At 36.1% G+C, this 26,919-nt stretch overlaps 1 protein-coding gene across 1 annotated transcript in view; it reads right to left on the bottom strand.

Moving 5' to 3' along the window:
* Positions 1-1,159: 1,159 nt before the first annotated feature.
* Positions 1,160-26,919, bottom strand: part of LOC149848648 (protein LEAD-SENSITIVE 1-like) — a 46,433-nt gene continuing 20,673 nt past the window's right edge. The window contains exon 2 of the mRNA XM_089996675.1: positions 1,160-2,049. Coding sequence (XP_089852801.1) covers positions 1,394-2,049 — 656 coding nt within the window. The 3' untranslated portion in view covers positions 1,160-1,393. The remainder of the gene's footprint in view (positions 2,050-26,919) is intronic.

Genomic DNA, 26,919 nt, shown 5'->3' with positions numbered 1-26,919 from the left:
AAAAATTTAAAATTAACTATTATATAGTAACTTGGATAACTATTATTATGTACCTAATTAGTTGCATGAGAACTTGTTATTTGTTAATTATTACTAATTACTTAATCAGTTGCACTAATTAGAAATTAGTTGCATATTTCGGTCAAACGTTTATGCATTTTAAGATTGGGGCCATGGGCTTCACTTCAAACCCGAGCCTGAAACCCGGCCCTTTAGTAAACGGGCCGGGGTGCCGTTGGCTGGGTTGGCCCGATCCATTAGTTATTTATTAAATCTTTAATAATATATAAATTTAAAATACAACTATTGCATAATAACTTATTAACTATTACTATTTATCTAATTAGTTATAATAATTTTATGAAAACTAAAAAGATAATTGATTGGGTGTGAAAGTTGAAAACTTGTTAGTTATTATTATTTATAAATGGATTTGGGCCAGGTCAGGCCGGACTGGGTCCACTTTACATTGGACTGTTGGACCAATGGGCTAGGCCATGGGATGCTCTTCAAACCTGAGCCTGTTAAAAACCGGGCAAAAACTCAACCTGTTAGTAAACGGGTCAGGCCATTTCCTGGCCGGGCTCGCCAGGAGACCCACTCCTAAATAGGTTAAACAGCGGTTTCTGATTTCTGAAATACAACGCGATAGAGTGATTGATGCCAGTGAATACCTTTGTCAATAATAGGTATAGAACCGGATGAATGACACAAGTTCGTAAATTTTTTCAAGAATAGACACGAAGACACGTTTTTTTTTTAACTTTTATTCAATAAAAACCAAATTTCAATATATTAATATATACAAATAAAATTTATTGAATTATAACAAAATTATTAAAAAATTGCTAAAAATAATATCTACGGGTGGACAACAGACCAACCTTATAATGCCCCACAAGCCCGATCCCAACGTGACCCTTGCCTGGTCCAGTCACAGCCTGGTTTCATCAGTCTGAAGTCAGGTCTGGTTGGATCAAACCATTTTAAAACTGTGGCTTTCATCTTTGTGTTTTCAGATCACCACAGACTGTAGCTTTCATCTTTGTGTAATGATGACATCAGCACTTTTGGTGGGCTCCACAGTTTGCGTCAAGGTTGCTAGGAAGGAAAACAGAAATGAGAAACGTGTTTGGGAAACGGAAATGAGAAACGAGACTTTCTAAAGTAAACGTGATATGCATATTGTGTGAGGAGCAAAAAGTGCAAATATGGACGATATACATGAAGAAGATTATAAGTTTACATGAACGCAGATCAAAATCAAATCTGCAAGTTTTGGACTTTATTCTTTACCCAAACGCAGATCAAAAGCAGTACAGGGAAAGGCTTACCAAGATGGATTAAAATGGTCAAAGCTAGGGGGCACTGCGGACACTGTAAATTGATGAAGCTAACTCGCAACGCTAGGCAGTCCAGATATAATGCTATTTGTGCCAAGTCTTGCTGTTAGATCCTCCACTGATACTCTTATTACATCCCTTCTCATGCCAATATCAGCTGCATATCGACTGGCACAGTAGACTCCAATGGCTGATGCAGCCATCCCATACACATTCCTTGTCACAAGACGCAGTGGCGACGAGAAAGCAGCAGCAAGAAATGAGATGGCTTGACCGCTCTGTCCGATGGTCCTTTCATCCACTGTTATCAGGCCCGTCTTGCAGTATATGGTGAAATCTTCACAGTTGTTCTTGAAGATGTTGTAGCATCCGAATCCACTGTTTAACAAGTGGGTGGCTCGGTGAATCACAATTTCAGCAGGGTCAGAATCAGCACAAGTGCATGTCCCTCCCCGAGCTTTAGCAAGAAAGAAGGCAGGGCTCACTGAATACTCAAATCGATATAGAAACCCACCAGCCAGGAAACAGTCGAGGCATGAAGAGACCACTCCATGAGTGTCTTGTTGGAATGCACAATTGGGACAGGGGTCATGTCTTGGGTTCAGATTGGAGCTTACAAGGAGGATATCAAGCACTGTTCCAGTGCCCGTCTCTTGACCCTGACCTCTAGTGTAATGGATGACCTTATCATCACCAACATAGATGCCTAATGTTGTGAAAGATCACAGTTCAGCATCACATATTTTTGACAGATCTGTGGACCACTCAGATCAACTATTGGTGTTATTTCAAGGACAGCAACAAAATTGCAGAATATGAAAAATCTTAATACCAAAAATCACTAAAGCAATAAAGGGCCAACAACAACAATCATAACAATGACTGGTAGAATTCCAGGACATTCAACCACAAATACAGAAGATACAATGAGTCGTACAAAAACAAACAGATGGCAACAAAATAGCTCTGAATTGCAAAACCATCTTCATCATCTAACAGCCAACATACCAATTTATTGCAGCATGAACACCAGTTAGACTCTGTTTGGGAGCTGGAGATGGGAGGGGAGATGGGAAGTTAATAAATGCTACCTACCCCATTTACCCTCATTGATGTTTGGAAGCCAGTTTTTGGGAGATAGGGAGGGTGATGGGAGTGGAGATCGGCCTTTTTCAATTGCATCCTCAAGGATGTAGTCGATAACTCCACTCTGATCACCCATTTTCTTCTCCACTTCCTGAAAACAAAAAGAACTTAACAGAAAATAAACAACTACTTCACACAAGATATTACGTGGTTCGGCATTGGGATCACCTACATCCACGATACAAGCTCTCTTCTCAATTTCACGACTTGAGTAGGTTCCATTATCAAAGTTCTTTATATAGTTTTCCTTTTTACAATCAAGTATTTCAAACATATCTAGACTCTCTCTTTCTTTGTTATTATCCTTCACCCGATCATTATCAAGACTCTTCATTCGGTTATCATCCTTATCGTGCTTCATCACCTTATCATTATCTTGATCTTCCATTCGGTTATGACTCACCAGATCATTATCTTGATCTCAAATTCAGTTATGCCTCATCTCCTGATCATTATCACTACCATGAACCTTCATTCGGTTATACCTTATCACATTATTATCATTCACCCTCAAACTCGAGTTGGGGTGAATCCACAGACCGAGTTTGCTTCGGAATCAATCAAAGTCAATCCAAGGAAGTGCCTTGGTTAAGATATCAGCTAGCTATCGGGAGGAAGGGACAAACTTGGTGATGAGACTGCCACAAGCCACCTTTTCCCGAACAAAGTGGAAGTCAATTTCAACATGCTTCATCCGAGAATGAAATGCCGGTTTGATAGTCACTTGAAGAGCTGAAAGACTATCACAAAATAGAATAGGTGGTTCAGATAAATATATCCCAATGTCCTGAAGAATAAACGACAACCATGTAAGTTCTGTTGTTGTCGACGCCATCACTTTGTATTCGGCTTCGGTACTTGAACGAGCCACAATATGTTGTTTCTTAGCACTCCATGATATGCAATTGGCGTCGAGGAATGTGCAAAAACCAGTGGTGGATCTTCTGGTAAGAGGACAACCGGCTCAGTTCGCATAAAAAAAAGCATATAATTGAATTGGAGTGTTAGCCAATAACCGGGTTCGATACTCGATATTCCATGAATGTACCGTAAAAAAAATTCACCATTTGAAAGTGAAACTCAGTGGAACTTTGCATGAATTGACTAACATAATTTACATTCTATGAGATGTCTGGTATAGTGAATGTCAAATATTGCAATCCTCTGACTAGACTTCTATATAGAGTACAGTCATAGAATAATCTTTCACTTTCTTTGGTGGGGCGAAGGTTAGATGCCATAAGAGTTGAGACCGGTTTGGTGCCTAGCATCCGAGCTCGATCCAATAAGGCATAAGCATATCGTTTCTAATTCAGAAATAAACCTCGAGCAAAGTGATGAACCTCTATTCCCAGAAAGTAGTGGAGATAGCCCAAATCTTTCATAGCAAACTCATTGCTAACTTTGGTAACAAAATCATTTATCATAGTGAGATTATTTTTTGTGAGAATTATATCATCTACATAAAGCAAAAGAAGCATTATCCCATGATTACTTTGATAAATCAACAAAGATGAATTATCAACACTAGAATAAAATCCCATACATATAAGAATGTACCAAACATGTCGCTCCAGGCTTGTGGAGCTCGTTTCAAGCCATATAAGACTATTCAATTTGCACACAAAGTCGGGTTTATTTTTATCTTTGTACCCAGGTGGTTGATTAATATAGACATCTTGATTTAGGAATCCATGTAAAAAAGTATTCTTTATATCTAACTGTCAGATATCCCAATTGTAGGCAAGAGCAACTGTTAGAACAATTCCAATCAATGAAGGTTTTATAACAGGAGAGAAGGTTTCTGCAAAATCAACTCCAGGTATTTGACTGAACCCTTTAGCCACCAAGAGATCTTTAAGGCATTCTACGCCCCCATCACTTTTAATTTTTGTCTTAAAAACCCATATGCTCCCCATCACATTCATATTGGGCGTTCGAGGAACTAAAACCCACGTATCATTCTGTTCTAATGCTAGCAATTCTTCTTCCATAGCTTGATGTCAGCCTGAACTCTTCAATGCCTCATTAACTATTTTTTGTTCCAAGGGCACAGTTAGAGCTAAAAAATATTTTTGATTTTGTTTGACTATTCCTTCTTTCGACCGTGTGACCATACGATGGATGTTCTGAACATCTGTCCTAGCAACATCTGAGTTTTCGGATTGAATAATACTTTCTTCATTTTGAACATCAGGTTCAAGAGAAACAGGATTTCCATGATCGTGGTTATCAAGGCTTTGATGATCATTTTGACTCTCATTAGAAAAACCGGAAGCATTATCTTGAAGAGCACTAGTTTTGCAATCATCATTAACGCAACTCCTCTGCATACCATTGTTAGCTTGATGACAATGACTTGAATCAATAAAACTTACTAATTCTTCATTGTCAGTTATAAAGGCAAACAGTTTACCAGGAGCTCTATATGGAAAAACGTGTTCATCAAAACACGTCTGGATATAAAAACACGACCAGTAGGAGGATAAAAGCATTTGTACCCCTTGGAATTCACTATATCCCAGAAATACACATGGTAAGGATCGTGGTTCAAACTTATTTTTGTTGTAGTATCTAATATATGAAAAACATCTGCAGCCAAAAGATCTAAGGCAAGAAAAGTCTGATTGTTTCTTTGTTAGCAACTCAAATGCCGACTTCATGTGAAGATTTCGATAAGAAAGTCTATTAATCAACCACACAGTCATGGAGAAAGCTTCCACCCCAAAACATGTTAGAATATTACTATGAAAAATCATAGTTAATCCCAGCTCAGTAATAGAGCAATGTTTACGCTCTGCCATTCCATTTTGCTCGAGCGTTTTTGGGCAGGTTTTAACATGTTTAATACCTTTTTCTTCCAAAAATTTTTCCAACACGTGGCTATTGAATTCTCCTCCTTTATCGGTTTGAAAACTTTGATTTTTTTCTCAAACTGAGTAATCACCAAATTGTAAAATTCAATAAATTTTTCGGTGAGCTCATATTTGGCCTTTAATGGATAAAACCATGTGAATCTTGAATATTCATCAACAAATATAGCATAAAACTTGAATTGTTGAAAGGAAGATATGGGTGTTGGCCCCTACAAATCACAATAAATCTTATCAAATGATCTTGAACAATGTTAATCAATATGAAGAAACGGTAACCTACACATTTTTCCCATTTGACAACTCGTGCATACTGAAGGAGATTTATTTTGTGCAGTTACCTCAATAGAATTATATTTAACTAGAAAATCAATCAGCTGCATATTGGGATAGCTGAGTCTTGCGTGTCAGACATCCTAGCTAACAAATCAAAATCGTGTAGAATAGTAGACTTGCTCATTCTCCGGTGTGACTCCATACAAGCCACCGATTCTATTGCCCGTCACCACCACCACCACCACCACCACCACCAAAAATCGTTAGACAAGAACTCAAAGGAATAAGACATGTAACGGAAATCAAGCTTTTCTTAATCTCAAAAACAACAAGAACATTCTCTAGTATCAATTTTTTGCTTCCAACTTTTAAATTTGTCGTCCCAGTGTGAGTAATAACAAGTTTAGATCCATCACCAATCATGATTTTTTTCGGACCATAATACTTATTAAGATTGTCAAGTTTACTTGCATCTGAAGTCACGTGGGCAATCGCTCCTGTATCTGGAAACCACATTATCTTGACCATCAGAGTTTTAGGGTTGCAAGCGCTTGAGGGATATCTTCTGCCTAAAATGCCTGATTGAAGCGATGCCAACAATTGATAACGCTATGATATGGCTGTCAAAATCTTCTCTAAAACCTGCGTTGAGAGAAAGAGAAAAGAATAGAGGAAGGGGAGTTGCGGCAGTCACGATTTCAATATGAAACCGTGACCTAAACAATCTATTAATATATGATATACAGTCTGGGTCTGGTATAATATCCAGATCCGGAATGAAAAACAAGGCTATACAAATTGTACATTAATAATTGTTAAAATATGTTGATCCTTAAATGTACATATATATATTTATATATATATATAAAGATACGTATACATATATATATATATATGTATACATATCTCTATTTATTTATATATAAATATATATATTTTATCTTCCTAAAATACCCTCAAGGGTATTCTTGTAAATTAGCATTTTACGCATATTCCAATTGGAATATGCATTGTAATTTTTGTTTTATTTTTATTTTTTTTTGTTTTTTATATTTTTGGATTTCGTACCACATTGGGGGCCTCCCAAAAGTGACGTTGGGAGCCCCCAACGGTCACAAATGTGACCGTTGGGGGCTCTCCAACGTCCCCTTTGGGAGCCCCCAAGGTGGTCCCTTTTCATGCTTATAAATAGGGGATTTCCCCTTTGTATTTTGCATTCTTGGGGGAGCTTATGCTCCATTGTAATGGGGTTTTCATCCCTTCTCCATTATTCTTCAATGATATGTAACTTATGACTTTAAGTCATATTTTTCCCTGTTTATGGGTTTTATGTATTGGCACATTATGTGTGTGTGTTGTTTCCCTTTAATGGGTATATTTGCACTTTACGTGCATAAGTATGGGTTCATTATTGAACCCAAGGTATTCCAAGTCACTTTCTAACATGGTATCAAAGCAAGGTCATGATGGGGTTGTCTCTTGGTGCAACGGAAAGCGTGTCGCTCAAGAAATGGTGAAGTATTCATTGCTCTTCCTAAAGTATTATGCTTTTGAAGTTATTCGGTATGTATCCCTTTTCTCAAAAAGTATTATGCATTTGAAAGTATGTTTCTTGCATATAGTTTGTTCGTTTTGATGGTCATGATAGTTGAATTATTTCTTTTCACATTTCGTGTGCTCATATATTTTGAAAATATCTCCTTCTAAATTTGGTGAAATCGTTTGTTGTCCAAATATAAAATTTGTGTCTATTTATCGAACTACTCATAGCATATAATAGTAATTTATGTTTTTAAAAATTACCTTCAATTATGTGAGATTTATAGTTCTTAAATAAGTATTTCATGATTGACCTATAAGTTAACTTTTAAAATTATATATGATCTCTTGCTAAAATAATGATCTTTGCTTAAAATTTCTTAATTCTCATATGAACCCTAATTTGATTTGAGTTCCTCTCTTGATTATGGATTTTAGTGCATTTTTTGAAAAATTTGATATAATCATTATATGAGAATCTCTCACATCTAAAATCTTTGTTGAATCCTAAAGAAGTTCTTGTTAATGATAACTTATAAGAACTCCTAAAAAGTTTTTCAATGTTTCTTTTTTGAAAAATTATTTATGATAAACCATTAGGAAAGATTGTTTTTAAAAAAGGAATTTCCCACATAGAATGCATAGTTCATCTATTGCATCCTTTTTTGGTATAAATGATTTTATTTTTCATCCTTATAAACTTGTTGGTTTGTATTTTTCATAAGGTTTCGAAATCTCTTAATAATATCTTTAAAAATGCCTACATTGGCCATAATATAGTTTTAGTTGTCCTCAATTGCACTTGTCAAGCATGTAATTACATAATTAAAACTTGAGAATTTCAAGCATTGCTCTTTTTATAAAGTGCATACTTGCTCACTTTTGTGTGTTTTTGTATTTTGTGCACATTTGCTTCTCAAAATATTTGCACTTGTATGCATTCCCTCTTTTTTATGATATACATGCCTTAGTGCATGTTTGTTTACACCTTGGTGTGTATTTGTTCAAGTATTGTATGAATGCATTCGTGCACATCTTTTATAAAGCCTTGTGTGCTTACATGTGTATTGTCTCTTCGTAGACATTTTTGCATTATGGAGCCTTTATGCACATTTCTTATTGTGAAAAACATAATGAATTTAGATATTGAGTCCTTTTTAAATCATTGTAAGTGCTTATAGCACTTTGTACGTTTCCGCATATCTCATCTCAATCAAAGAATATTTAAAACTTGTTGTATGGGATTTAATCCCAAATCTATAATTTTTCAAGTACTTTTTCCTTGAGTATTGTGTTAAAGCCTTCTTTGTGAACCATTACGGTTCTTATGATTCCTTTGATTAAAAGCTTCTTGTGAAGCATTCTATGAAGTGAAATATATTTTTTATCTCTTTTTTGTGCTTGACCACTTTTGTGGTTTATTTTGCCCTTTAGTGGCCTCTTGTGTATGTGCGTGCTTCCGTGCTTTCGCTTGGAGACGTTGCTCTTTTAAAGATTAGGCATAATTCATGTTTATGCAAAATTGTTTTTGATGGATTATATTGGACCTTTGGTTCAATTTGTTAATCGGTCCTCTTTGTAAAAACTTTTTGGAAAATGATTCCTTATGTGTTTATTGCCCTTTTGTGGCATTTATATTTGTCCATCACATGTTATTTAATGCATCATTTATTTGGCCTTATTATTGTCATATTAGAGATATTTGTCGAGGTGAGTTATGGGCACCTCGTGTTGTATCATTTTAGATTGTCCACCTTCCATATTATAGATGGTTGTTGAGGTGAGTTATGGGCACCTTGGGACTCTAAAATGAGTTGTTATTTGATCTCTAATTATGAGTGTGTCACTCATTTTTTTTTTCTCTCTTGTGGCCATTGATATTATGGATGCTTCTATGTAAATGTGATGGACATATGGTGTTTGAAACCTTAAATGCTTTAAGGTATATTTAAAATCAAGGTGTTTTGGGATTATAGCCCAACCTTTTATTTATGAATCTTATGAGTGCATTTGCACATTTGTGATTCCGAATGTTGTGCTTATTGTGCACATGTGTTCTTGTGTTTTTTCACAAGTGTTCTTGGTGTGTGTATGTTCACACATTTGTTCTAAAGAAAATTATTTTATCATCTTGTTGAAGATACTTTTACATGCATTTATTCCAAAATGTTATTGTTATGAGTATTCATGTTTTAAAAGGAATATTGTTTCATTCGAGGTTTATTTTCATTACAAGTTTATTGCCTCAAAAGTCTTTTCCTTTTATGCCCATTATCTAAGTGTCATCATATGTAGACAAGAATTTTATTACACCTTCGTGTGTTTTTAGCCCTTTGTTGGCTTTTGCTCTCTTGGTCTAGTAGCTGAACACACTTGTCTTGAGTGTTTTTATATGTAGACAAGGCACGTTGATTCACACCATGGTGTGTGATTTTTAGCCTATGTTGGCGTTTGTGTCCTTGTTCTAGTCGCTTAAGATGTATGCCCATGGTTGGCTTATTTCACTCATTTCAAGTGCTATCATATGTAGACAAGAGATGTATTATGTTTTAGCCCATGGTTGGCTTATTACTCTTGTTCTAGTAGCTGAACATATTTGGTTTTAAGTGTATTTTTTACGTAGACAAGAGATACTTTTTAGTCCATGTTGGCATGTATTCTCTTGTTCTTGTCGTAGATGCACTTATTTCAAGTATTATTATATGTAGACAAGAGGTTCTTTTACACACCTTTGTGTGTGTCTTTGGCCTTTAATGGCTTTATATTCTTGATCTAGTAGCTTATACACTTGATTTATGGGTTTTGGAGGACTAATGAGGAAGATGTTTGTAATGGATAAACTATTGTTGAAATTTGCAAAATTTCATTCATGACTTATGTTTTTCAAGCAAATCATATTTTTGATATGCATATCAAGTTGATTTCTTAGCATTTAATCTATATATTAAGTGCTTATGGTTTTTGCCACCCTTATATGCAAAATGAGTATTATGTATGTCTTTCATAAATGATTTTAAAACCTTGTGAACTCTTGGGTTTATTTTGCCTAAAGTATGCTTGGAGACTTTGTTTCTCTTGTTTGGCACTTCATTACATGTTTGAAGCATGTTCATTAATGTGTTCTTTGAGTATTAATTCTTTTCATGATAAGTATATGCATATGCTCTTTATGGCCTTTTTGGGCCCTCATTCAATAATGTTTATGTATATCATGCATCTTTGTAGGCTTATTGTGGTGTCCCTTAGTGGACCATTTTATTATTCCCCAATATGGGGTTATATTTGTCCAACGTTGGACCTTATGAATGCATTATGCATTCTTGCAATTTATTTCTGCATAATTTGCTTCCGCTCATTTTGTTTTAAACATGATATATGATTTTGAAACTTTGGTATCATTTTTGCATAATGTGCATCTCTTCTAACCTGTGCTAGTTAGAAATGTTTCATTTGAATAATAGTACAAAGATTTGTTGTTATTTCACAGGATCTTGGAGATAGGACAAAGAGAAGTACCCCCGATAGTTCGGGAAATTTGAAGACAATAGGAGGAAGGCCTTTTCAAGTTCCATTGCATCCTTGCCGGAGCCTCTTGGAGTCTTGCCCTTTGTTCAATCTTTTCGTTTCCCCGCAAAGATTGAGGGGGGGTGTTAAAATATGTTGATCCTTAAATGTACATATATATATTTATATATATATATAAAGATACGTATACATATATATATATGTATACATATCTCTATTTATTTATATATAAATATATATATTTTATCTTCCTAAAATACCCTCAAGGGTATTCTTGTAAATTAACATTTTACGCATATTCCAATTGGAATATGCATTGTAATTTTTGTTTTATTTTTATTTTTTTTGTTTTTTATATTTTTGGATTTCGTACCACATTGGGGGCCTCCCAAAAGTGACGTTGGGAACCCCCAACGGTCACAAATGTGACCGTTGGGGGCTCTCTTTCTAACAATAATATGGGTCCGGGTCTGTGAACTCGGGTCTGATGTGATAATCAGACCCTAAACACACTTTTTCACCCCCCCTCAAGTTGATCATGGTTTTGAACCATGAACAACTTGCCTTTAAGCTTCCAAAAACGATATTTTGTCAAGCCCTTTGTAAAAATATCTGCAACTTGTCTTTCAATATTGACAAACTCAGGCTCGATCTCTTTTTCTTCAACTTTTTGTCTCACAAAATGTTGGTCGATCTCAATATACTTAGCGCGACTGTGATGTACTGGATTGAATGACATATTGAGAGCACTTTGATTGTCACACAGCAAGGTAGACGGAAAGATCGTTTCTCCCACTTCAGTTAGTAAATGCCTGACCCAGATGACTTCAGCAGTAACGGATATCAGCAGATCTTTAATCTCTCCACTGTTATTAATACTGGTAGACTTACTTTTGGGTTCTGCCTGTGGAGCCTTTCCTTTATTTTTTGGATTGTGCCAACAATTCGCCTTGATATGCCCCATTTTGTTACAAAGGAAAAGCAAGTGTGGATGGATCTTTGTCCCTGAGCATGAATCGACATATTTGGAGTGGGGAGCAATCTACGTCCTCTGTGTCCACTTCGCCCTCGTCCTCGACCGTAAGTCACCCCTATGGCAAAAACTACTTGGGAATTTATATGAACATGAGTTTCTTCAGAAAAACCTTTCAGAGTCATTTCATACTGAATTAATTTAGCTCGTAGCTCATCAAAGGTAGGACGGGCAGGCAGACACAATAGTGAAGTGACGATCATATTGTAATCGGATCCCAATCCACTCAGAGTCTGTTGCACCATATCACTGTCACTCACGGCATATCCTATAACTGCAAGTTGGTCTGTGATAGTCTTCATCTTCTTTAGATATTCCATGATGGTCATGAAATCTTTTCTCAGCATCTGAAATTCCCTCTTGAGAAAAACCATTCTCGCCTGTGAAACTTGTGAATATGTTTGAACCAATTTCTCCCAAAGTTGCAAGGTTGTACAATTGTCGGGAATTGCAACAAGGACCTCTTGAGACAAGGTAGAAGTGATGTATGCAACCACTGACTGATCTTTCCTTTCCCAGTTGAGGTACTCTACATTTTTGACATACAAAATTGAACTTACCCCTTTGTTATCTTTTTCTTCTCTCGTAACAAATTCTAGCGGGACTGGAGTGGTTCCATCCAGGTGACCTAAGAGACCTTGGCTTCTTATAAAAGGGATGATTTGTCTCTTCCAAATCAAGAAAGATTAACTTTTCAGAAACAAGTTGATTGAGAAAACTCGAAGAAAGATTAGATGAAGAAGAATGAAGATCCATGAAGAAAGGAATTTTAACAGGAGTATTCACGAAGAGCTCAGTCTACCGCCAGAGAAATTTGCTGATCGCCTTTTTTTTTTTGAATGAGTAACCTCAAAGATTGGAGGCCAGAGGCTGTCAAAGAAAAAAAAACTAAGTTTTCCCTTCCACCTTTTATAAGGTTTGATATTTAAGCAATGGGATTTCTCACACGAATAGAGTTTTTTTTTTTGGTGATTGTATTTTCAATGTGAATACCACATGTGGCAGCGAGAAGAAATATGTTGCAAGAGGGGGCACAGTAGGTCAATTACACAGTAGTTTTGGACAGTAGGTCACACAGCAGGTCTGGACAGTAGTCTATCGTGTGTTTATTATCACACGGTAGGTCTAGACAGCAAATAATAGAAAGTTTGTCACACAGTAGGTCTGGACATCAAAGGAGAATTAGTATCTCGGGTCTGACTAAACTTCACGATCACATCTGGATATCTAGTCCAAGTGAAAAGAAAAGGGATACACAGGGGAAAATGTGCAGAGGGCACAGATTTGGTGCATCAGATTCAAAAAAAAATGAAAAATCGGTTGGGTTATGAGTCGACCTTAGCGTTTCACGTGAAACAGGAGATTCACGTGAAACGACTTCCCTCCCTTTTTTTGACGCACAGGATTTTCATGAACCAAGATTCACGTGAACAACTCACACGTGAACGACTTAGGAATTCACGTGGGGCGTCAATTTACCAAAAAGGGAACTAGGGGGGAAGAAGAGGAGAAACGAGAGATGAAGATGAAGAAAGAAGAAAACTGAAGAAGAGAAGAAGATAAGAAATGAAAGAATCCTCAAACCTTTGATCTGTCGCACCTTTTGGAAGCCTCTTCAACCCCTAGATGGATCTAGGCTTTGATACCATGTCAAAATCTTCTCTAAAACATGCGACAGTCACGATTTCAATATGAAATCGTGACCTAAACAATCAATTAATATATGATGTACAGTCTGGGTCAGGTATAATATCCAGATCCGAAATGAAAAAACAAGGTTATACAAGAACAAGGCTATACAAACTGTACATTAACAATATGGGTCCGGGTCCGGGTTCGTGAACTCGGGTCTAATGTGATAATCAGACCCTAAACACACTTTTTCAATGGCTTGAAGCAAATTTGACAGATCACACCCTTCTCTTTATTTTTTGCTTTGATTTGATTTCCTGCGTGACCATTAAATTGCTTCTTTGAGGCTGAATTATTTTCTCGATTTATGGTTTGACTTGCTTGAGTGAACTCACGTCCTTTTGAAGAAAACTGTTGTTTTTTATTGGAATATCGATATTTTTGGTTTTCATTACTTTGGCTAAAGAACGTTGAGTGGTTGTTCACTTTTTCATAAAGATCGCATTTGGTTTGATGGCTTTGCAACAAATTGGTTTGATGGCTTTGCAACAAACCGATAGCTTGTTCATATGATGGGGTTGGTGGCTTTAGCATGGTTGTAACAAATGATTCATAGCCAGCTTCAAGCCCGTTTAATAACCAAAATACCTTGGTATCATTATCCATTGGCTTGCCTATGGCCGCAAGCTCATCACATACATTCTTGAAGCTTTTTATATAGTCAACTATAGACATCTCATTTTTTTTATGCAATTGCAATTTTTGAACTAACAAAAATTCTCGTTCTTTAGATACATGAGCAAAGGGGGTTATCCGAGCATTTCATACCTCTCGAGAAGTTTGAAGTCCAACAACAATTCCAAAGACTTGTTTTGCAAGAGTCCCAGTGATCCACCCTCGAAGAAAACAGTCTGATTTTCTCCATGCCATGTACTCGGAATTCATAGCAATAGCAGTTATACTGAGCCGGCATGGGGTATTCCCCATCAAGAAAGCCTGTCATGTCTTGACTTTCTACAAGACCAAGAAATTGGGTTTGCCACAATAGAAAGTTGTTGTGGTTAAATTTGATTGTCACAAAATTAGTGACCTTAAGGTTAAATGGATATGGGTATTTCACCAATGAAATCGGTTTAGTTGAGACAACAACCATAATAATAAAAAGAGCAATATGAACACAAAAACACCCTCACTAGGCAATTGGCTCTGATACCATGAAAACAAAAAGAACTTAACAGAAAATAAACTTCACACAAGATATTACGTGGTTCGGCGTGATCACCTACATCCACGGTACAAGTTCTCTACTCAATTCCACGAATTGAGTAGGTTCCATTATCAAAGTTCTTTATATAGTTTTCCTTTTTACAATCAAGTATTTCAAACATATCCAAACTCTCTCTCTCTCTCTCTTTGTTATTGTCATTCACGTGTTTAGCATTATCGTAAACCTCCATTTGCCTTAGCCGATCATTATCAAGACTCTTCATTCGGTTATCATCCTTATCGTGCCTCATCACCTTATCATTATCACTTCCATCACCCCTCTCATCTCATCTCCAACACGAGCTCCCAAAGAGAGCCTTAACGTCACACCCAAGTAGATCTCAAGACAAAGTTCAGTGGATCACAAAGCAAAACCCTGCAGAAGTAATATGGCACAGGTTCTATGGTTTTCTCCATGAAACGGAAAACAAGGTATTAGTGATAGTTATGCTCCTTACCTTCTGCCCTTTTGGATACAAGGATGTGTTAAATCATGTAATCAAAACATGTAATCTAATATATATTTCATATATATAAGGTAATACATATACATATATATAATATATGTATATGTATCTACCTATTATATATATATAATATATTTATTTCACCATAGTCGTAAGGGTATATTCATCATTTTACACATATTCTCTTTAAGAATATGTATGTAATTTTACCTTTTGTTTTTCTTTTATTTTTCTTTTTTTTTTCTTTTTTTCTTTTTTCTTTTTCCTTTTTTCTTTTTTCTTTTTATTCTTTTCTCTTTTGCTTTTGGCACATGGAGGGGCCCACCCAAGATGATCGTTGGACCCTCCAACGGTTATAATTATAACCGTCGGAGGGGTCCCAACGATCATATTGGGAGCCCCTCCATGGCTTCTCTTTATATATAAATAGGGGTGTTCCCCCTTGAGTTTTTCCATGGCTTTGGGTCAAAGCCCAAGTGTTCAATAAAGGTTATATTCTTTTTTTTTGTGCATTTGTGAGATTGATTGATTTGTGCTTTTTGTGCACAAGTGTTCTTTTTGTTCAAGTGTGCACTTATCTCTCGTCAAGAATATTGGGTCTTGATTATAGTATCTTGTTGAAGATATTTTTACATGGTATCAGAGCGAAGGTTTTGAGGAAGGAAGATCGTGTGTTTCTTCAATTTCTTGAGTACCTCAAAAAACGTGACTTCAAGCTATTGGAGATTGGAGTGGATCATTTCCTTCGGCCAATATTTTAGAAGTCTTCCTTGTTAAGAAAGACTTAAAAATCTTTTGAGATACGTGTTCTTTTTGTATTTTTATCCTCTAACGAGCGAAAAAGACTCTCACTTCTCCCTCGGGTTTAAAGGAAAGGGGCTTTGGGGGTATGTTCAAGGTTCAATACCGGAACCCAAACCAAAAATTACCATTATAGAAAAATGAGATATAAAGATTCTTGAAAGAGAAGAGAGGCAAAAGGCTCTTGAAGATTATTCAAAGAAACATGACGAATGAGAAATGAAAAACTTCAAGATATTATCTTGATTTTTCTCATCTGTTGAAACTAAGATCAATGCCAACATCATCAAATTCAAGAAGGCTTTCGAAGCTTGGCTATCAACAACAACTACGCCTTCATCCCAAAACAATTGGGGTCGGCGATATGAACCAAAATGCAAAATCATTCTGGGTCTTCCACATGAATCCTTCTCCTCCAATCATTTCTATCCAATGCCATGTCCTCGGTGAGGTTCAAAGCATTCATATCCTTTCCTATCATCTCCATCCATGTCTTCTTAGGCCTACCCCGACCTCTTGTAACTAATATATTTTCCCATTTCTCCATCCTTCTAACTGGAGCATCATTAGGCCTTCACTGAATATGTCCAACCCACCGTAAATGATTCTCTCTCATCTTATTTTCAATGGGTGCAATGCCTACCTTCTTACGTATCTCCTCATTTCGAATATTATCTTTTATTGTATTTCCACACATCCATCTAAGCATATACATCTCAGCTACACTCATTTTTTTAATATGATGTCTCTTGGCAGCCCAACATTCCGTACAATATAGTAAAGTGGACCTAATAGTCGTCCTATAAAACTTTCTCTTCAACCGCAATGGCATTCTACGATCGCACAACACTCCAATTGCACTTTTCCACACTTCCGAAGCTTGGCTATACCTTAAAAAATGTAGACTTCAAGAGATTTATCCCACGAGTACTACCTTCAAAAGAGGGCCTTGACCTTGCAACAAAATGAGATGACTATTCGGGAATACTTTGTCGAACTATCTTCCATTTGGGATGAGCTTGCTATGCATGAACCCAAATGGATTGGTGAAGTTATCGAGCTTAGACACAAACAACTTGAGGAAGATTGCTTTTTTAACTTTCTAAATGACCTTAGACCCAAATTTGAACAAATTCGGTTGTCTCTTCTTTCTTCTTTCACATCTCCCGCTATTAAAGATGTTATTACCAAATTGAGTGGGGAAGAAACCCGTATGGGCATTAGTAAAAGCAATCCTAGCATCCTTGCAACCTCCTCTACTCAAGAAAAAAGTGAAGGAGTGAATGTTGTTTGAAGACCGGGTAACCATGTAAAGACTTACAAACCTCTTCATTTTAAGAAACAAAATCAAGGAGGAAATTGGCAAAATGGAAAAAGAGACTATAGCAAACTAACTTGTCATTTTTGTAAAGAACCGGGGCATATCAAACCTATTTGCCCAAAATAGAAGAAATTACTTGCAATGGCTATCACATCTCAATCGGAAGAATGGCCATCCTCTTCCAATGGGTTTCTTTCTCCACAACAAATTATGGAAGCGCTTCAACATCTTCTCAAGAGAAGAACTTCCAGAGCCGCTATGACAACTTCTTCACCCCCCGGTAAGATATCTTGGCTTTTAGATTCCGGTGCATCATTTCATATAACCCCAAGTGCTTGTTCTCTTTCTGAATATTCTAAAAACTCTTTTTCATCTTTTGTCTCAACGGCGGATGGAGCATCCCTTGAAATTAAAGGAATAGGCAATTTCAAAAAACAAGATTTTTTTATTCCAAAAAATAAATTTATATCAAAACTAAATTTGAATTTGCTTTCAGTTTCTCAACTCTCGGACTGTAGTTGCAATATAAAATTCTCTTTTGATAAATGTTAGATACAGGATCGCCAGTCCGGGAGGTTGATTGGGAAAGGCACTAGGAGAGGATATCTCTATAACGTTGACTCTCTCCAAGTTCCCAAGAATCAATTTTGTAATGTTGTCCAAAATAAGGATATTCATGTATGGCATAAGAGACTTGGACATCCCAACATTATTAAAATTTCATATTTACCTTTTGTTAAACACCTTTGTAAAGGAGATTTTGTATGTAATGAATGTATTCTTGGGAAAATGAAAAGTTTACCATTTTATCAAAGATTCATATTTACAACAAAACCTTTTGAAATCGTTCATTCCGACGTATTGGGTCCGGCTCCTGTGATATCTAAAGGAGGATTCTCATATTACACTAGGTATTGTTGGATATATTTTCTCAAGCATAAACATGAAGTTTTTTCGACTTTTAAAACTTTTCATATGATGAATTTAAATCAATTCAATGAAAACTTGAAAATTCTTAGATCCGACTCCGGAGGAGAATACATCTCAAATGAATTCAAGAGTTATCTTGAAAGTTGCGGTATTATCCATCAAAAATCTTGCCCAAAAACTCCTCAACAAAACGGATTAGCCGAACGAAAGCATAGGCATATTATTGAAACAACTCAAACTTTACTTATTTCACAAAACATTCCAAAAACCTCTGTGCTGAGGCAGCCCTTACTTTGGTCTATCTCATAAATAGACTTCCATCAAAAAAATTAAACAAAATTTTCCCTTTTGAAAAATTATACGAGAAGGAGCCTGACTATATCAGGTTAAGGGTTTTTTGTTGTAAATGTTTTGTCCTTACGGATAAAAATGATAAGCTTTCTCCAAAAGTCGTTCCTTGTGCCTTTCTTGGTTATTCGGAAACCCAAAAGGGTTTTAGGTGATGATGTTAGAAATGACAAATTATATGTTTCCAGAAATGTGAGTTTTTTTAAAAATATTAGTGGTTTCGAAAGTCTTAAATCTCATAATGAGAATGTGGATTATTCCTTTCTATTTGAATTGTTAGCTAAAAATGATGATGCAAGTGATAATGAGTCAACTCAGAATGACTCAAGTGATAATAAAATCGAGGAATCTATCACCCCTCTGCTCTCTCTCCCTCATCAACATATCGATGAGGGAACATCTAGAGATCCTATCACCTATGTTCATAGAGATAAAAACACGTTCAGAAGTACTCTTAAAAGATATGATGACACCAGTAGGACTGTCTCTCCAAGAGAGGAGAACCTGCGAAGAACCGAAATACCTAGGAACGCTCCCTCTAGGTTTATCTCATATGACTCTTTGTCACCTAAATATAGAGCCTGTCTTAGTGCCATTCATTCTTTACGTAGAACCTAAAAATTTTGAGGAAACACGAAAATGTTCTGAATGGGTAGAAGCTATAGAGAATGAACTTGGTGCTCTAAGAAAAGTCAAAACGTGGGAGTTCCAAGATCTCTCTAAGGGTAAGAAACCAATAGGATGTAGATGGGTATTTAAGGTAAAAACTAAGAGCGATGGATCTCTTGAGAGATATAAGGCTCGATTAGTAGCAAAGGGATATAGTCAAGAATATGGGATTGACTATGAAGAAACTTTGGTCCATGTAGCTTGTATGGTCACTGTCTGATGCCTCATCATCATTGCCTTAATCAACAAATGGAACATCTATCAAATGGATGTTAAAAACGTCTTCCTAAATGGTAATCCGAATGAAGAAGTATATATGGATGCTCCACCAGGAATGAAGACTCTCAAAGGGAAAGTACTTCGCAAAGAATTTTATGATTTAAAACAAGCCCTCAAGGCTTGGTATGATAGGTTTAACTCTGTAATGTTAGAAAATGGTTTTTCATCCTATTTTACTGACACTGCCTTATTTATTAGAAAAAACAATGCAGGGATTGGCATTCTGCTTTTATATGTGGATGATATGCTTATAACCGGAAGTGATTCTAAAGAGGTTAAAAGCATAAAATCAATTTTGAAGGATAAATTTGAAATGTCTGATTTGAGATTCCTAACTTATTTTTTGGGTATTGAAGTAGCATACTCTCATAGAGGGTATTTTTTATCTCAAACTAAGCTTGCCTCTAAGATTATTGGCAGGTCAGGTATTATGGATAATAAGGTTTGTGAAACTCCTTCTATAGTAGGAGCCAAAATGAAGATTGATGATGGTATTCCTCTCTCTGATCCTACCCCTTACAGACAGCTTGTAGGATCATTGATGTATCTGAGTATTACTAGACCAGATATTTCCCATGCAGTTCATACTGCAAGTCAGTTTCAACATGCACCAACATCGGTTCACATGAGTGCAATTTTGTGGGTTGTAAGACACATAAAGGGTACATTAAATAAGGGAGTATTCTTATCCTCTTCTTCTGAATTAAAATTAATTGTTTATACTGACTCTGACTAGAGAGGTGACCCAAATAACTGTCACTCCACCACTGGTTTTTGTGTGTTCTTAGGAGATTCGTTGATCTCATGGAAATGCAAGAAGCAGCAAAAAGTGTTGTTATCCTCAACTGACATGACAACTACTATCATGGAAATTGTATGGATTCATCTTCTATTAGAAGACATGGGGATCACAATAGAAGGGCCTACCAAGCTATGATGTGATAATAAGAGTGCAATATACATTGCCAAAAATCATACTTTTCATGAGCGGACCAAACACATTGAGATGGACTGTCACTATGTTCGGGAAGCGTATCTGAAAGGAGTTATAGATCTTCCATATGTGACTTCAGAATATCAATTGGCTGATTTCTTCACCAAAGCTTTGTGTGCTCCGCAATTCAATTTTCATCTTGACAAACTTTCGGTCATCCTGCCCTAAGTTTAAGGAGGGGTGTTAAATTATATAATCAAAACACGTAATCTAATATATATTTTATATATATAAGGTAATACATATACATATATATAATATATGTATATGTATCGACCTATTATATATATATATATAATATATATTTATTTCACCTTAGTCGTAAGGGTATATTCATCATTTTACACATATTCTCTTTAAGAATATGTATGTAATTTTACCTTTTTATTTTTATTTTATTTCTCTTTTTTTCTTTTTCTTTTTATTCTTTTCTCTTTTGCTTTTGGCACATGGAGGGGCCCACCCAACATGATCGTTGGGCCCTCCAACGGTTATAATTATAACAGTTGGAGGGGTCCCAACGATCATATTGGAAGCCCCTCCATGGCTTCTCTTTATGTATAAATAGGGTTGTTCCCCCTTGAGTTTTTCCATGGCTTTGGGTCAAAGCCCAAGTGTTCAATAGAGGCTATATTCTTTTTTTGTGCATTTGTGAGATTGATTGATTTGTGCTTTTTGTGCACAAGTGTTCTTAGTGTTCTTTTTGTGCATGTGTGCACTTATCTCTCGTTAAGAATATTGAGTCTTGATTATAGTATCTTGTTGAAGATACTTTTACAAGATGCAGATATCTTGTATCCTTTTTCCTATGTTTTTCCTTCATCTTTTATTATTTTGAGTCAAGCTTGAGATAATCCACAGTGGGGTTCAAGACCTATGAACCCTCAGTTCTGCAGATCAACCAATCTAACTATTGTGTTTGACCCAGATTCTAGATTCTAAGACTGGTTGTAATACCAAAGTAAACAATCTGATTTGATTAACTAACATGAGGAAAATGCCTTCCCTCAAAAAAAAAAACATGAGGAAAATGTCAGTGCTAAGCCAATCATCCTAAAAGTAAAAGCTATATGAAAAATAATTACGAATAACTATATTCAAAGGCAATAAAGCAGATACACTACGTTAATCTAATCTGATCAAGAAGTAACATGAGGAACATGCCAGTGCTAAGTGATCATGCATAAATCACATGTATTTTTATACAATTTATGCACAAATTTCATTGATTTTAATGTTAAAATACCCATGGTTGATGAATTTTGGTGTTTGTGTGTGCAAGAAGCTTTTGGTGCGAATTTCATCTAAATTGGGTGCAATTCGGCATTTTAGAGTTATTTCAAAGCTCCAATCTTAAATCCAGTTGTGCAAAGGTTAAAAAGTCCAAAATAGTCCTCCATAGGGGGGAACCACCTTAAAATTGTTATGAAATAATGGTATTTATAGTGGAGATTTAGAAATAAGTATTATTTTTTAGTGTATTTTGAAAATAAGAATATTCGAAGTGTTTTTAAGAATTTAAAAATTAATAAAGTTAGCATAATAAATAGGTTAGAAAACCCAAGAAGATGTTGATTTTTCCCTTAGGAGCTACCCCCCCCCCTTCTTTCCTCCTCTTCTTTACCAACGTGGGGAACTCTCTCTCCCTCTTTCTTCTTCTTTCTTCTTTTCTTCTTTCTTCTTCCCTTCTTCCTTTCCACGTGCATTTCATGTGCAGCAGCCAAGAGCTTGACGTGGCATCACTCCTCACGTTATGGGCAACCTCTAGGAGGCAGCACCATCATAAGGGAGATCCACTCTTTCCTCAACCCAATCCAAAATTGGGAACCGTTGCCAGTAAGTTCCTTCTTCTACCCCTTCTTTAGATTTTTAGGGTTTCTTGCATATAGATCATATTTTGTTTTATTCCTCTTACATATTTAGATCTACTCTATGTGATTTTTGTGTATTAGGATTGCTATCGCTTAGACTCATTGTTTTAAATTTTAGAATTTTGATTTTGGCCGAAAAACTCTTTTCTTCACCGGTCGGATTTTCTGTGTCAAACCTGAATTTTCTGGTTTGATAAACAGATTGTTCTGACCGATCAAGAAGGATTTTAAGGCTAAAATTTTAGTATGTGTTAGTTGTACCAGTCTAGAGTATTCCCTTCAAATTTCAGCTCAATCCGACCAGGGGTTGGGATTTTACGACCATTTTACTGAAGATGGTTTTCTGGCCCTGCAAAAATCCGACCTCTAGTCTTAGTTGCATCGATTTTTGGAAATGAATTTTTTTTTTGTAAGTGTCGCGTTTTTCTTGCTTGTGTGTGATTAGACATGTTTAGAAAGTGTCTAGATATTTTTGCCTGGTTTTTAGAGTTGCCTGATTTCAATTTTGGAAGGCTCCAAAGAGAGAGAGTCATTCTCCTTTTTTGACCTTCCATTCTTGAACTTTTCATTTTTCTAAATTGGAAAGTCCAACTTGAAAATTGTTTCCTTCCCCTCTTCCTAAATTTGGTTTTTTTTAAGAAGAAGGTTCCCTTGTGTGTGTTAGGCAACTAGAGCCCTCCCTTCCCCCACCTGGACCCAACCTAACCTAGCCTAACTAGGTTGGCTAGGTCCGGTGGGTTGGTCTAGTGAAGGTGATCTAGCCGGGTGAGCTAGGTCCTTTGTTGGTTTGTATTCTTTGTCTTTAGTAAGTCAAGTCTTGTGAGGTAAGTTAGGTCACCCAAGTTAGGTTTAGGACACGTCCAGACCTAGTCGAAGGTCTGACCAAGATAAGTTAGGTTACGTTAAATTGGGTAGAGTAGTTTTGCTAGTTTTGTCAAGTTTTCGGTGACTAAGTGGCTTGGGGTGTATTTGATGAGTTTTTTGTGTCTTAGTTGAGCTACTTTGTATGTGTTAGGTGCTGGTTTTCAACAGAAAATCAAAACCTAAAATTAGGTTTTGAGTGTTTAAGTTAAGTCTAGTTGAGTCTTTGTCGGGTCACTAACTCTTTGTCAGGTCACTAACATAGTATAGAAATAGTTTTGTCTTTTATGTTTCCATTTTGTGTGATTGCAGGTGGTGGCCGCGATGAGCACTAAGGTGGGCAAGGTGGTTGGAGTGGATGCACTAAAGTTTCTTGCACACGGGTTGAAGGAAACTAGCTTGAGATTATATTTGGAGTTTTATTTTCTTGTTTTTATAGTTAGGGCATTAGGCCATTTCTATCATTTTCGGGTTGTAATTTTTATTGTCGCTCGTAATTTTATAATAGGTTTTGTGCACGTTTGCTTTCATACTCTTTTTTATTTTTAAGGTAATAAAGAGTATGATTTGTTTGTAATACTTGTTCTTATCTCGTTCCCTATTGTTCGACCCGGACTTCACCACTTTCGTGAGCCGGTTATTTACATTTGGTGTGCGGTTTACACTTGATTTTTTCATTGAAAATAGCTTTTAAAAAAAAAGTAACACCAAATTTTTGGTGCCGTTGCCGGAGAACGGCGATTAAGGTCTAAGTATTCACTTTATTAGGCTTACCTAGGATTCCTAGTTTGTTTTGGTTTATTATATAGGATTGTTTAGTTTATTTCTTTTTTATATATTAGGAGTGTTTAGTTTACTTTTGTTAAATTAACTAGAATTGTTATATCCGCGCTTGGTTGTGAACTTTAGAGCTATCTTACTTTATTGCCCGACCTACCTAAATAGGATACCCAAACTACAGGTGACCGAGCATCTAGTTGATTGTTGTTAAGATAACTCCATTGTTGCAAGTGTGTGGTTGTGTGTTTATTTGTTTTCGTAATACTTGCGTAGTTTGGCTTGATTGCGTTTGTACGTTAGGTTAGGTAGAAAGCCTTTAGGAGGCATGTTACACCGGGTCCAACTCAATGGTGTATGCAAGGGCGATGCTCCCTAGACTCTGAGCTTGTTGATCCAGTCGATAACCCCAAATCAATCCTCAGGAGATCTTGTAGAGTCGGACCCATGCCGGAAGACCTCGCCCAAATCCATCCTTTGAGGGAGTACTTCGTTCCTACCAGGTATACTCTCACCTCCTGCATTGCAAGACCTGATGTAAGAGCGAACCTATATGAAATCAAGGTTAGTGTCAGCTCTTATCCTATTATGACATTAGCAACAGGGATCCCCTACTATCATCTTGATGAATTCCTAGAAATATGTTCCATTGTTAAGATCAACAACTTTGGATATGACGCACTTAGGCTAACCTTATTTCCCTTCTCCCTCGAAGACAAAGCCAAGCACTGGCTGAAGTCTCTGGATACGGTTCGCATTACCACTTGGGATCAGATGCAAAAAGAATTTCTGAAAAAATATTTTCCGATTGGTAAAACGAACAAATTCTGGAAGGCTATCACCAGTTTCAACCAACTGGAGGGAGAACAATTCCACAAGACCTGGGTGTTAAAATGAAATCATGTAATATATATTTATATATAATAATAAAATGATAATATAATATATATTTCTTTTCTTTTCTTTTCTTTTTCTTTTCTTTTTCTTTCTTTTTATTCTTTTTATTTTTGTAGTTCAATTTGAACCTATGTCACATGGGTGCGGGAGCGGGTGCGGGTGCGGGGATTCGGCACTTCCAAAAAACCCGGGTGCGGGGGTGCGACAGGGGCAAAAATGTAAAAAAAAAAAATATATATATATATATATATATATATATATATATAATTTTGAAGTTTTAACAGTTTAACATTTAACAGTAAACATTGTCATAAACTCATAATATGATTCATCATGCATGTAGTATATCAACCTAAATATCAAATTATCAATCAAATAAGTAAAGCAATTACATAAATCGACCTAAATATCAATCAAATAAGTATTGCATAAAAGAACTAAATTACATACCAAAGTATATCCTGATGAAGTAATGGATGCTAATAATTTTCTTTTTCATCATCAAATGCATCATTAGAAGGAATACTGGGCTCAGCTAAATCCATGTTTGTTACGTTGAATTCATGTTCTCCCTCGAAGTCACACTCTTCTGAGTTTACATCCCAAAATTTGGATGTTCCTTGTCTGCATTATAAACCCAATTTGAAAATGATAAATACAATACAAGTATATTTAAATGAAAACTAAGAAATAATCAAATAACTAAGAGAGCAAATTAGTACCTGTATTCATCATTTCTTCGCGAAAGTAATCGAAGATTTGAATGAACATATACTAAATCCTCTGCACACTTGCTGGTGAGTTTATTTCTCTTCATGTTGTGGATTTGAGAATATGTGCTCCAATTTCTTTCACAACAAGATGAACTAGTAGGCTGCGATAGCAATCTTAATGCAAGACGTTGCAGAAGAGGTGTTTCTGATCCAAATGTTGACCACCATGTGATAGGATCTATATTATCTTCTTCTCTCGCGAATAATGCCGATGCATATAATCTCGAAGATGAAAATTTTCCAAACTCTTGTGTGACTTGATGTAGAAGATATGCTTCTGGAAAAAGTCTTGTCATACACATATTTCTATGTCTTGATAGCTCTGGGTCTAAATTTGGAGGGACACGACCAATACCACCAGCCCGCCACTTATTTGCATAATATTTTGGATTAAGAGAATGTGTCATGCAATGCAAAGGAGTGTTGCTCTTATCCCATCTTCTGACTAAAATTGAATGAATATGATTAAAAAAATCTGAATCATCCAATGCAGGATTTTTTTCTTCATGCATGAAAACTATAGCTTGTATTTTTTCAATCATATTATCCCACATTTCATAAACTCTGTAAAGCATGGGCTCATCTTTATCAACTTCTCTTAACATTTCCCAAATAGGTTGCGTAAATTGAAGGAAGTATACCACTCTGTCCCAAAACTCATCATCAAGAATGAATTTCTTAATTTCTTGAGCCTTCATATCATCATCAACACGATAGAATGTCCAATTTTCATCAGTCACCATGTTAATCAAAGCATTCTTCACTCTTTTAATCATCTTCATCATCACAATGATGGACGCAAAACGTGTTTCAGCGACCTTCAACAATTTCAAATCAGAATGCCTATTAAATATAGCATTAGCACGATGGTGGTTAACAACAAAATTCCTAATGCTTTTGACATTTCTTTCTAAATCTTCAATCCATGAACATAAAGCATATGCTTTTAAATTTTCTTCTTCTTTGGGGTTGCATATGCTCTTTAGGGCTAGATTTAAGCTGTGTGCTACACAGGGAGTCCAAAAAATATGAGGGTACTCACTCTCCAAACTCAACGTTGCACTTTTACAAACCGGAGCGTTGTCTGTAATGATTTGTATCACTTTCTGATCACTCACTTCTTTTATCACTTCTATAAACAATCCCTTCAAATACTCTGCATTTTTATATTCCCCAGATGCATCAACTGCTTTCAAGAATATTGGGCTACTAAGCGAACAAGCAATGAAATTGATTAATGGACGCCTTTGAATATCTGTTCATCCATCAGACACAATGGAAACTCCATTTTGCTCCCA

Source organism: Nuphar pumila, chromosome 1 (assembly GCF_984573655.1).
Source record: "Nuphar pumila chromosome 1, dmNupPumi1.hap1.1, whole genome shotgun sequence".
Classification (NCBI taxonomy): domain Eukaryota; kingdom Viridiplantae; phylum Streptophyta; class Magnoliopsida; order Nymphaeales; family Nymphaeaceae; genus Nuphar; species Nuphar pumila.
Note: the sequence above shows the minus strand (reverse complement) of the source record. Positions and strands in the feature narration are given on the sequence as shown.